The 12465-nt window shown below is 41.6% G+C and overlaps 2 protein-coding genes across 2 annotated transcripts; both read right to left on the bottom strand.

Annotated features, from left to right (window-relative positions):
- Positions 1–4053: 4053 nt before the first annotated feature.
- Positions 4054–7027, bottom strand: LOC119744299. Its single transcript, XM_038220167.1, has 3 exons — positions 6848–7027; positions 6200–6334; positions 4054–4477 (listed from the first exon to the last, which is right to left on the bottom strand). Exons 1-3 carry the CDS (start codon positions 6900–6902, stop codon positions 4236–4238), a joined length of 432 nt encoding a protein of 143 aa, XP_038076095.1. The 5' UTR covers positions 6903–7027; the 3' UTR covers positions 4054–4235.
- Positions 7028–7251: 224 nt separating this feature from the next.
- LOC119744297 (branched-chain-amino-acid aminotransferase-like protein 2) lies at positions 7252–11458 on the bottom strand. The gene is made up of 2 exons (XM_038220166.1): positions 11131–11458; positions 7252–8566 (listed from the first exon to the last, which is right to left on the bottom strand). The coding sequence occupies exon 2, from the start codon at positions 8551–8553 to the stop codon at positions 7738–7740; it is 816 nt and encodes a 271-aa protein (XP_038076094.1). The 5' UTR covers positions 8554–8566; positions 11131–11458; the 3' UTR covers positions 7252–7737.
- Positions 11459–12465: the final 1007 nt, after the last annotated feature.

The following is a 12465-nucleotide window of genomic DNA, read 5'->3' as shown; positions in this document are numbered from 1 at the left end:
GGGGCAATTGTACACTATTAGGTAATATAGTGTGCATGATTGCAGGATTTTATCGACCCTCCCCATTGAAAATATGGTACAAGCCCCGCCCCCTCCTATTGATTTTCGGAGGCCTAAATGTCCGGAGAGAAAAAATGGTCTACATTTTAGCAAGCCTCCCTGCAAAAAATTCTGGATCCACCCCTGCTGGCCCCCCTAAAATATAGGCTCCAGAACCGCGCCTGTTCTGATCTCTGGATTCTCGTTCAACGAGTAAATAGCAATACAGGCCTAAACCGAGTGCACAATGTAAAATAATAAGACAATACACGAATTCAAATTGCGGAAATAATCGATATCACACCAAGTCAAATCCAACTACAGAAGATGTTGCATCAATCGTTTGCGCGTGCGCTGCTTAATCTACCTCTCTGATAGGCGGCTGACTGACACCTCATTTAAATAACTCCGCCCACAGCAGACAAATTCACCTTTTTTTTAATAGTTCCATCGTTCTTTCACATGCGTCCAATGCCGTTCACTAAAAAAACGCCATCATATAACATGAGTTGCAAGTATCACAGAGAGGTTTATTTGGTTACAATTTTTGAGTGCACAAAAAGCTCACTCATGCCTATCCTATAGCGATACCAAACCATTGCCCTCTGACTCCGCCCTAACGCATATGGTCTATTTCGCCATATCAGGCTTGCGCACCATCGATACTTTCCAAGACGCGATACATAGCAGTTCCGTTTCCGGCTACACGTGATTTCCCTATGTCGCATGCACAGTCGACATTGGATCGCAGATTGTTCAGATGTGAATCGAATCAAACTGGAAAACCCTCGGTTAAGTGGAAGCCAGAATGAAAATCGACGCTTGAAATAATTGCAGCGCACGTCTCAAAGTACCGAAGGGATGATGAAAAACCCTTCAAGTGCCGGATACGGCAGAGTGTGTCTGGTCAGCTTGCTGTGAATAATGCGTGTGGATGCCAATTTTCCATGGGATTTATCTCGATATGGGAAATGCTTAGATTGGTGCGTTGAGCCGTACAGTCAGAGCAGCAGATAAAGGGTCGGATCGGGCGGTGCTAGGGAAAAAGAAGAGGCTGGCACCATGTAATATCAAACTCATAATACATGTATACGGTCAGTGGTTTTATTGTGGGACGTAACATGCTTGCACCAAAATTACCACTGTAACTTGATGTACGGGGAGTCGGGCAATGCACAAAGTAACGTAAATCTATAGTCCATGAAATCCGTGCGTGAACAAATGAGGGCGCTATAACTTCTAAATAACGAACGTGCAATGCACGAAGGACACTGTACCAAGGTGTCAGATCATTTGGCTACGGCTAGAAATGACACGCGCACCTTTGGCAGCCGTATGACTAGTGGCTGCAGCCACTTTCCATAGACTCGTGTGATATTTCAGGCCGTAGCCGTTGCATGTGATCCGGAATTAGCTGGAGTCAAGCGCGCTGTTCGCCGTTCGTATAAGGAAAGATGGCGGTGAATGGTCCGTCAGTATCGGCTGCCTTTCTCATGTACACCGATGAGGGGGTACTTGTGCATGCAGTCCATATTACATTGTCGCCTCAATGATGACCACGGTGGCCTCTCGGGATTCACACGCGAGGTAAATTCAGAGAACTTGTGAGAATCTGCACCTTTAATGTTGCCCTCTCCGCTGTTGCATGGGTTTGTATTAAAGGTTTAAACCATTGCTATGACGTCACAGTATTGTTAAAAGTGTGGATTCGGAACTACGAATCTGTTACGCTGGTCACAAAGTGTGGATTCGGAACGACGAATATTTAGTAAAGTGTGGATTCAGGATTGCGAATCCACACTTTGAACACGTCAGACAATAATTATTGTTCTCCATTACGAGCATAAACAGGACCGAATGCATGAAAGTTTCCTTCCGAAATTACTAATGCATCTTCCCCGTCAGATTCTCCGCCGTCACTGCAAAACCTACTTCGAGTCAGAAGGAAATCATCGTCTGAACTATCCATAGGCTCTATGTCGACGGAAGGAGCCTGAAAAAATGTTGCAACCTGACGCCACTTTTTTTTTCTTCATGATGATAAGGCATGAATCTGGGACTGAGAAATATTTCCAATTTTGTTAGGAAATACTTAGAAAATTTCCTTGACTCTCCATAGACTTTGTATACAATAGCGGAAGTGGCGTCAGGTTGCAACATTTTCCCAAGTCTTTTCATCTCCACTCACTGTTAATGCCAATACTTCTGTTTACGCAATGGTTTAAGTCGAAGAATACACTCGCAAGTGTGGATTCTTAATTTACGAATCCACTCGGCGCTTCGCGCCTCGTGAATTCTTAAATTACGAATCCACACTTTCTCGTGTATTCTCCTTAACATAGTCCATCATTTGTAATTCGTGCATTTTGTTCGTTTGAAGCAACAAACATGCTCAAAATCTAAAGAAGGGTGTTACAACTGATAATGTAGTAACCAACTGATAATGTATCACCAACCGATAATGTGTCACAAATTGACCGATACTGTATCACTAAACCGATAATGTAACAGAAATTGACCGATAGTGTAGTAAATGTTACTACACTATCGGTCAATATTTGTTACATGTTCGGTCTTAACCGATAATGTAACAACAATCAACTGATAGTGTAGTACATTTTTACTACACTATCGGTCAATTTCTGTTTCATTATCGGTTAGTGATACAGTATCGGTCAATTTGTGTGACATTATCGGTTGGTGATACATTATCCGTTGGTTACTACATTATCAGTTGTAACAAAGGGTACTGAACAACTAACCTGACGAAGGTTCAGCAGTATATTTCGAGAAAAACAGCATTCTGGGATCTCGATTTCAAATCAAAAGTTGCTGAATCGTGTTTTGAATTGGGCCTGAATTCAGCGTCCGTGAAATTCACTTTCTCGCGATGTCGCGCACTGATCCGACCATCCGACGAATATAGCAACCGCGCGCGCGTGTGCGTCGTGTCCACGCTTGCGCGCGCTTTGCCGAATAAAAAAAACGAACTACTAAATAACGGAAAATTTCCAACGGTGCGGAAAGACCTTCTTTCGTTGATTTCTTCAAAATGACAGCATGCCAGAAAGAATTACTTCACAGGGATTTTAGTCCCCTTACTATCTTTCAACCAAGTATATTTTTCTACAATTATTACGTCGGTTACTTTTTTGATAGCTGCAAATGATGGACTGTAGCTTTAAAGTGAAAGATATAAAGATTTGTGCTTTAGTAAATGGTACACTTTGTTTCCATTTCGCTTAATAGTCGCATCTCGTGGGCCCAATTATTGAAGTGAATGCCATTTTTTATATCAAAATTGGGATAAAAGGATTGATTTGTCCATTGAGAGGAAAAGTTGGATATAGAAAGAGCTTCTAACGATGTACGCACGGAGCCTCGACAACGATCATTAGTTCGAGTAAACGTGCCATTTGGGACTTGATTTAGGTCTGACGTGTAATAATGAGAGGGTTTTTATCAATCGAACAAATTCTTTGCAAATTTGGTCACTAAGGATTTGCGAGACGTTACGAAAGATCAAATATAACTGACAAACGTTCACCTTACAACAAATCAAAATTATGTAGCTTACAAATTATATTTCCGATTTCAGGTGACACAGAAGACAAGACTTAGTTCAGCTATCCACATACCCAGCAGTAAAACCCAAAAATATTCATTTACCTTTGAGAACATGAGTAACTATGATCATTGTACTTGACCAGACATAATTTATTTCGCCATTGCAAAGCCAAAAATCAATATTCATCGTGTGCATCAACTTACTAAGGCATAATTTCCTATTAAGACTCTTTTTGAGTACTGATTGGCAAGGATTAATTGTTTGTCCCATTACCATGCAAACCCAAGCCTTGAAGTCCGGAATTCTCGGTTGGTTGGGAGTTTAGGTCAACAAATACATGCCAAATGGAGATTTGCAATAATGAAACTACGTCATTTCGATCAAAAGGAATTTTCAGAATTTCTGACTTGTGTAAATAATTAATGTTAGTTTGACGAGTTTGCCCCCCCCCCATGCAATGTTCCCCTCCCTCATAATTAGAAAGCAAAATCTACAGTATTGTTTAAAATTGAACAAACTCATTGTGTGCCCCCTAAATGTATTCTATGTACGTTGGACTCCATTTTACGAAGCTGCCCCTTGTGCGTTTAACATCCAATGGGTTAAAAAAAAAAGTGTGTGATTCTGTCTACTTCAGTCGTTTTAGCCTGTGACAGCTTTCGCATCTTTCCCAGTTGTGAAACGAGAAGCCCGGCTGTTCGTCCCACCAACGCACCTTCAGGCGCCTCATCAGGCCGGGCAGGGCGTCGTGCTCCAGGGCGGACTGACTCGACGCGACGCGGTCACGCACTGATAATTCCCGGTAGGCGAAGAGACCAACGGTGGCTAGACAGGCGAGGAATAGCGACAGAGGGATCTTGGAGCTTTTTTCTGACGATACAAAGAAGATGGAGTCAAAATTTGTTTGGAAAACGACAAAAGTCCTGAAGTGATGCTGTCGTAGCATGGATGCTTATGAAGCATTTGCCTCCATATTTCTAAAAGTTGTCATGCTCCTCAAACGTAATCGTCTTCAAGATCCACACAATCCATCACCTTTGTTTTGCAGACACCTTATCCAATCATGCGGATACTGATTACGATGGCGAAAGTGGCGATTATAGACTTGCCAATGCCACCAACAATCCGCCTTGAACTGATTTGCCCGGGAATATTTTGTACTCAAACTGTCTGCGAGGGAGGATCAAGGGCGGATCCAGAACCAAATTTTCGGGGGGGGGGGGCAAGAGGGCTCCAAAAGGGTATCGGAAGGGGGTTAAATATATAGTATCTTGCGCTATTTCCACATTGTAATATTAAAACTAAAAGGTATATAGCTGGTGACGAGGGAGATACGCAACGTTTTCCTGACAATTTTCTTCACTCCTACGATAAAAAAGAAAATCAATGGCTCCCATTGGCCCCTGAATTCACCAATGGGGAACTAAGATTTACAACACCAACACCCCCCCCCCCAACATCTACAAAAACGGTCGAATTTATAATTCATATCTTCAGACAAAATACTACAAAACCAATAAAGACTAATATGCTATTTAACGACACTTGCGCTATATAATGCTTCTCCTTTTTGTTAACATCACTTCATTATTTATCTAATGATGATGACATGAAATAAATGAATCTGAACTGATATATATTAACATTACATGTTCATTCATGAATGCTGATGCCCCAATCATGCTATGCAAACGAAACATTGAGGATGCAGTTGAAACAAAACGATTTTCGCAATTTCATAAATTATTCACTCAACCACCAACCAATTTAGGGACTCCATTGAACAGAAAGCTAAGTGAATATTGATAAATGTCATTCAGTTTGCACAGTCAAGGAGAACAATGATGTTATTCGCAGTCACTCAAGCCAGGGCCCCCTGTGGCCAAGGACGGGGTATCATTTCAGGAAATTGAAAATCAACGACGCTATTACCGTACTGGCGGGAAAGGTCTAAGCAATGATAACAAACACAGGTGGTGTTCGTGATATGAATTCCACGATAGGATACAAATAGCCGAGTGATTTCATTTATTGCTTTAATAATTTGAGAGTCCAACGAATTTTGAGATGAGAAATATTGACTTTATATAGATAGTCTTTAATTAACGGGGGGAGGCTTTCAAAGCAAATTTAGAACTGAATAATTGTAATGGCGGAGCATATATCACTTTTTTATAGATTTTGATTTTTTACAAATTATATTTATATTTTGTTGTCGTTGTGCTCACCTTTTGTTTTTAATTCGTTATCAATAAAATGACATTTTGTCCAGATATCATAAAAGCATCTGATACCTTCTAATATGAGATAACTTCATAGTGCTAGACGATACCCGCATAGTATTTAATATCAAATGTAGATACCTTCATAGTACTGTCAGATAACTGTATAGTATGCCCATCTAATACTAAATACCTTCATAGTATTTTATGCCAAAAAACTTCATGGTATTGATCAGATACCTTCCTAATATTAAGATCTTTGATACCTTGAAAGTATAATGTGCTATAAGATAGCTCCATAGTATTTGATATTATACACCTTCAAACGATTGATATTAGATACCTTCATGCAGTATTTACTATAAGGTACCTTCATAGTATTTCTTTTCCAGGAATACGGAGCAGGAGTAATCGTCATCATCTGCTCGCTCGCTGTTTGTCGACTGATGGTAATAGTGGTCGTCGCACGGCGCCCTCAACGACCACTCTGACAAAAATGCGCCCGCTTATGAAACGAAAAAGAAAATCAACAGATTTTTTGTTACGATTGTAGTTGGAAAAATTAAAAACAAAGGAGAATTTTACGTTTGATGTTTTCACAATTCACATAATAACTTGGCAATTCGTATCCCACTTTGGTATACATTTGCACATTGCGTTCATTGCACTTATGCAAAACCTTGCTCAAAAACTATGAATAGCATGAAAAAAATGAAGGATGTGCATGCATTGGTAACAAAAGTACACATTGAAAAATAATTTTCGGATAACGTATAGTGACTATAGACCTCATATAATAAAAAGACAGTTAATGTTGTTCTTAGCACAATCATTTTTATCACGTTTGTCAGTTTGTTGAGACCATATCTTTCTGCTGAAGATTACGTCATATGCCGACCGAAACGTACTGAGACTTCTTTACATCGGCCCTCTCTTTCACAGTAAGTTGCTTCACATCATACTCTCTCAAACCTTTTCCGGTAGAAATTCACTGCCTGAATCACGAAGTGAAACTCACCTGGAGAAATGAGCACAGTGACGATCAACAAGAGGACTTTGGAAGTCGTAATCATCTTGCAAAACTGGTCCACTTTCGTCTATGCCAAGGTGTAAAAAGTGTAGATGTCCAAATCGTGTTTGTGATGAATGTGATTCACTTGTTCGTACGTAGGGCCTACATGTACAACATTTGGTTCTTATTTTGTTATCAAGTACGCGTTGCTGTGCGCGCGCAATATGACGCGCAGCGCATTGGTTTACGCGCAGCTCTCGTCATAGTCACGCCCATTATTATGTCATAATCACGCTCATTATAACCTCCTAATTTACATGTTATACGTCGCTACAACAACGCTAGGGCTCTTCACCTGTGAAAGAAGTTTATCACAATTCAACTTGGAATGTTTTCACACGTTCTAAAAATGCTTTTTAATTCTCAATTATTTATAGTAATATATTTTCATCCTCCTCATATAAGCTAGACAATGCCAGGCCGTAAATTACAGTTTAAATCCTTGAAATGTTTAAACTGTGCTTCATTTGTTTCCCTATTTTAAGGTGACCCGTCTACTTTGCTGAGTTACTCAAATTACTGAATGGTAACAATGTCTTAATGATCTGAAAATCCTAGTGATGGTCTATGTATCATGAGAAGCACTAGTTTGTCAAACAAACATTTATTACGAAATTATTCATCCAGTCACGAGTTAGTTAAGTTACAAAATATGTTCTTTAGAGTGGAAACACTGACAGTTACAAGAATTCAAAGTTCTCCATATACCGGTACTACATCTAAAATTCTAAATGCAGTGTGTACTGGATGTGCTACTATACTGCGCAGGCCTTCCTCTAACTGTCATAAGACTATCATTTTGCAGTGCACACAAGATCGGAATTGATCCAAGTCAACTAGTTTTCTGGCTTTACACGCTTTCCATGAAGGATTTCGTAGAATGGCCGCGCCTCGTCGATTAACTCACGAAGTACCTGCGGCAGACCACTCAGATCAACGGGCTTGGGGTCGCTGGCTACCCAACCCGAACTCTTGAGGGCGTTTTCGTAAGCCCCGTTAATCTTGTGGAAGGCGAGCATGGCCTTGGAGTTGTTCCAAGGTATCTCCGTGATGGGCTCCCACTTGAGGAGAGATTCTCGGAACGGGAGGTCCAGGGCCTTGCAGAATGCACGCAGCATCTTCTCAGGGTCACGCTGGAGGTCATCTGCATCTAAGATCACGGGAGGTTTACCCAGCCAAGATTCCAGATGCTCTGCCAACTTGACCAGGTCTCCAAATCCGCCGCCCGTCATTCCTGTCGATTTGACAAACTGCACGTACTGATCCGCAGTCAACCCCGTGCGCTCCGTGAGTCGCATGTTAGAGCTGACGGTCTTCTCCGGGTTGCGGATGATGAACGCGTGCGTGTAACCAGTAGGCAGCTTGTCGTACCACCCCGTTACGTTACTGGCGAGGTCCTTGATAAAAACAAGATCCCTGGTTGGATAGTCGGCCTCTAGGAGCGCCTTGACTTCAGCATACGACATCTCGTCATCCACTTTTATCGGCAGGGGAATATGAATGGTGGCGTCCGGGCCGAAACTGGCTGCTCCCGCATACAGCTCATTGAAGACTTCCACGTTGCCATAGTTACCGAAGCTCATTACCATGGCAGTAGACAAGCAACGCGCAGTGGACCAAAGGGCGAGGCGTTTGGGTTTAGAATCCGCCATTTTCAGCAACTCACTGTAATAACAGAAGGAACAAACGTCAATTGGATAGTAGGCTCTAAAAAGTCCATGGCCTATACTTTTCAGGATAAAACATTAATGGCAATGTTCTAGGCCAAAATTACCAGAGAAGAGTTAGTCTAACTCGGGAAAGTGTCGCCTGTGCTAGGTCTGTAAAATGCATAAAAGCCACTTGAATTTCCTTCAGAAAAATTCGAAAAATAAATACGGGTATAGTCCCAGCCAATTGCACACGCTTTTCGTACTGAAACGTTTTGTCAGAAGAAAACAACTCACTGAGATTTTAGATTGTTGTCATCAGTCTCTTGTAGCGTGCGCGGGTCAATTAACTTTTTTAATCATGCACGTGTCGTACTACGTGTCAATAGTGTGATCCTAAATAACTCTGTTGTTTGCCAATGGAATTAAACTAAAATTTCAGATCATGTAAACATGGCATGACAAATTTCACGGAGCGAGTTTCATCAGCTCTGTGCAAGGGAGTGATATTTAAACGCCGTACGAAAAAGATACTCGCTTTCAGAATGTCGATACAGCGCTGGAGACGGTTGCGGAAGGCGCGTGCTGCGGCCGAAAGCTTCTGAAGGAATGCAGGATCACCCCCTGATGTCATTGCACAGCTCCTCGATCGTGTGTTGCGATAAACGATCGAGAAGCTGTGCAATGACATCAGGGGTGATCCTGCATTCATTCAGAAGCCGTCGACCGCAGCACGCGCCTTTATCTCCATGCAACGCTGTATCGACATTGGAGGACACTAAGTTGAAAGTGGCAGATTCTAAAAGTAAGGTTTTTTTCGTATAACGTTTAAATCTCACCCTCTTGCACAAAGCTGATGAAACTCGCTCCATTAATTGTGTCCAGTCTTGTTGACATGATCTAAAATGTTGGTTGATTCTATTGGTAAACTAAAAGGCACGCACTGAATAATTGCCTGGGTTAATTTTACCCAGAAAGGGTGAAAACTGCAACGACCCAAAATTGGGTTGTTCTTTACCCAATCGTTTGGGTTAGCCTATAATTTCTATTAAATTCAACAGAAACTTGTGGTCATTCAAGACCAAATTTATTTTGGTCTTATATGACTACAACGTTTGGTTGAATTTAACAGATATAGGCTAACCCAAACAATTGGGTAAAGAACAACCCAATTTTGGGTAGTTAAAGTTTTCACCCTTGCTGGGGTAAAATTGACCCAGGAATTTTTTAGTGCTCAGAGAGTGCAAACCTCCGCCAAGGCTAAACAATTCTCAGCCATATTGTCAGTACACCCAAAAAGAATCACTCGCATAATGGTGAACAATCCTTTAAAAATCCTGGATCCAGACCCAGATTCGGATTAGTTCCAGAATGTGATCGATTTGTACTTTTATGAAGAACCACCCCTAAAAAAATGTTCATGCAAATCCTTTCCATAAGTGTTCGAGTTATCGTGTTAACAGACAAACCAACAAACCAACCAACCAACAAAGTAACCAAATTCGATGAAAACATAGCCTCCTTGGCGGTAAAAACAAACTTCAAGTAATTAGGATCAAAAGTAGGACATGTTTTTTTTTGGACAAGTATAACAGAGAAAGTTGTTGCAGCTGATGGAGGAATGAAACTTCATGTATAGCCAGCATAACAAATAGCGTACGTAATGTGGTACGTGGGACACTGAGCTATTTTATCAACAATAAATTCTCAATCATTTGGAACATCCAAATAAATAAGCCCTTAAAACACACTTTTTCCCACCAAACTATTTGTAATCTTTGTCTTACTCTTGTTCAGCGCATTGGGGACAATTTGTGTGAAATACGCTTCAAACGCACCGTTTGTTATAATTATAATAAGCCTCTGTACTAATGACGTCACACTTGTTTTACATACGCACTTTCTTATGGATCCATGGGGGCCCACGGTCCACTGAGCACCATAGGAAATCACACATAAACAAAGTGTGACGTCATCAGTACAGAGGCTGTGACCTTTTCCAAATATTACCGCAGAGTGACAAAACTCGTGCATTACACGCACAGGTCACGGTCGGGTTATGACACCATTGTGTGTGGGAGATTGTTCACTGCCATTGCAAGAAACGTGTGTATATGCAATGAAAACATGATCCATGCAGTATAAGCTTTGGACCATAGCCTAGCCTACTGCGATGTAAAACTCTGTTAATATTAAAAACAGGTTGCACCGCGCCTTTTACATGTTGGCTTGTATGGAAAAAGCACTGTACAACCAGTTCGCCAGCACAGAAAAAATGCGACGAATTTTCTCATGCATCATCATACGTAATGTCGACATGTACAAATTATTATGTCGGCAATTGTTTACCTCGAAGGAATTTGGAGTTAGGAAGCAAATTCAACTGTACATGCAATATCAAAGCCGGCAATTCAACAATGTTCAACATAATGTTGCGGAATTGCAGGGGCATGGGATTTTATCTCCTAAGCCAACACATGCAAGTGAACAGTACTGCCATGGCACTCGTCCAACATCTCAAGACCTTTCGATTATTTCTAACATTTACATATGCATGCCTTATAATGTTTGTACACTTACACATTAAAACGTTCGGAGACTGGCACATCAACACCGTACGTGGCACGTACTATATGCTGTCAACTTAGACACCAACTTAAAAATGCGAACTCACGTATGTTCTGATGAAATGTGTATGTTCGTGGAGCTGGAGGTCGTGCTATGATGATATTGACCTACATAAATTGTCAGGGGTGCTGTGACCGGGGGTGCAGGCCAGTAAATCGGTCCAAAACTGCCTACGCCGACCAAATCACGACTTGCGTGGCCTCAAATTATCCAGTATTTGAGCATATTGTGGGCAATGAGCTTGAGAGTTTGCAACAATAATTAGGGTGGAAGCCGTTCACGTGATAGTGACCTTGTATTTCTATGAAACTTGGATGAAATTGGAGCCCTAAAAGCGCTCTATTTTGCAATGGAGTGAATGCACCGTTTTTAAAATGGCGATGGGCTTCAGGACTATTTTAAGGGGTGGTCATCTTCGGATGGAAATTTCTCCCCGCAAACGTCATGAGATTACCCCCAAAAAATTGAAATGAAAATGAAAGATGGGGAAATTTGATGTGTGTCTCGAACACCTTGGAGAGGTGTGAGTATTTTTCCTGAATTTATCAAAAGGGGGCATTTATCATTGGGATGTGTGGCAGTTTACGGCACCCTGTGATGTGACGGAGGTACGACGACGGCTGTTTGATGCTGTATAATTAGCAACCGTTGAGGGGCAAGATAGTGGCATGTAGGCCTATATATCAATTTCAACTTAAGCATTACACTCATGTCCGTTTTGTTCCTTTTTTCACACACAAAAAACACAGATCGTGTGATTGTAATGTTTGTTATCTATGAGTGTGTTCGATTAGCTCACCCGGGTCGAGGGGGTCATCCCCGTGCCGTTCTATCAGCTCTAACGTCATTCCTGGGGATCTCCCGGGTCAGCCACCACTGACCCTAGGGCCCTGCTCGTGGAGCTGCGCGCGCGTCGCCGTAGCCATGCGCGTCGGCAAAATGAAAAAGTTTTTTTTTTCAATGAAAGATGATGTCTCAAAACCGCCAAACTCACTGGTGTGACTGGAATCCTGCTGCTGCACAATTTTAACGTGTTTTTAGATTGGGTTATGGTCGAGAATAAGCTTTATGTGGCCTCTCTGGACTCCCATGTATTTGCACTAAGTTTAGTTGGGCACCATATGCAGTCATCAGCCGACATTTGAAGCAAAAAAATCAGGTAAAAAAAAAAAAAGCCGCGTCGCCGCACCACTTTTTGGGCAAGCTCCATACCAGAAACCGGAGACTTTTTTGTTTTGGCCTAAAAGGCTATAGGCCTAATTCCAGCCCAACTTTTTTTTTTTAGTT

This window comes from Patiria miniata, unplaced genomic scaffold (genome assembly GCF_015706575.1).
Source record: "Patiria miniata isolate m_02_andy unplaced genomic scaffold, ASM1570657v1 HiC_scaffold_7, whole genome shotgun sequence".
Classification (NCBI taxonomy): domain Eukaryota; kingdom Metazoa; phylum Echinodermata; class Asteroidea; order Valvatida; family Asterinidae; genus Patiria; species Patiria miniata.
This window is presented reverse-complemented; position numbering and strand designations above follow the sequence as displayed.

What these genes read in the sequence shown, in the direction of transcription:
- LOC119744299 (XM_038220167.1), bottom strand. Translation starts at nt 6,902, where the DNA reads ATGATTACGACTTCCAAAGTCCTCTTGTTGATCGTCACTGTGCTCATT. An exon ending in CACTGTGCTCATTTCTCCAG is followed by an intron (nt 6,335 to 6,847) that starts GTGAGTTTCACT and finishes TCGTTTCATAAG; the next exon opens with CGGGCGCATTTTTGTCAGAG. An exon ending in GGAAAAGAAATACTATGAAG is followed by an intron (nt 4,478 to 6,199) that starts GTACCTTATAGT and finishes TTGTATCGTCAG; the next exon opens with AAAAAAGCTCCAAGATCCCT.
- LOC119744297 (XM_038220166.1), bottom strand. Translation starts at nt 8,553, where the DNA reads ATGGCGGATTCTAAACCCAAACGCCTCGCCCTTTGGTCCACTGCGCGT.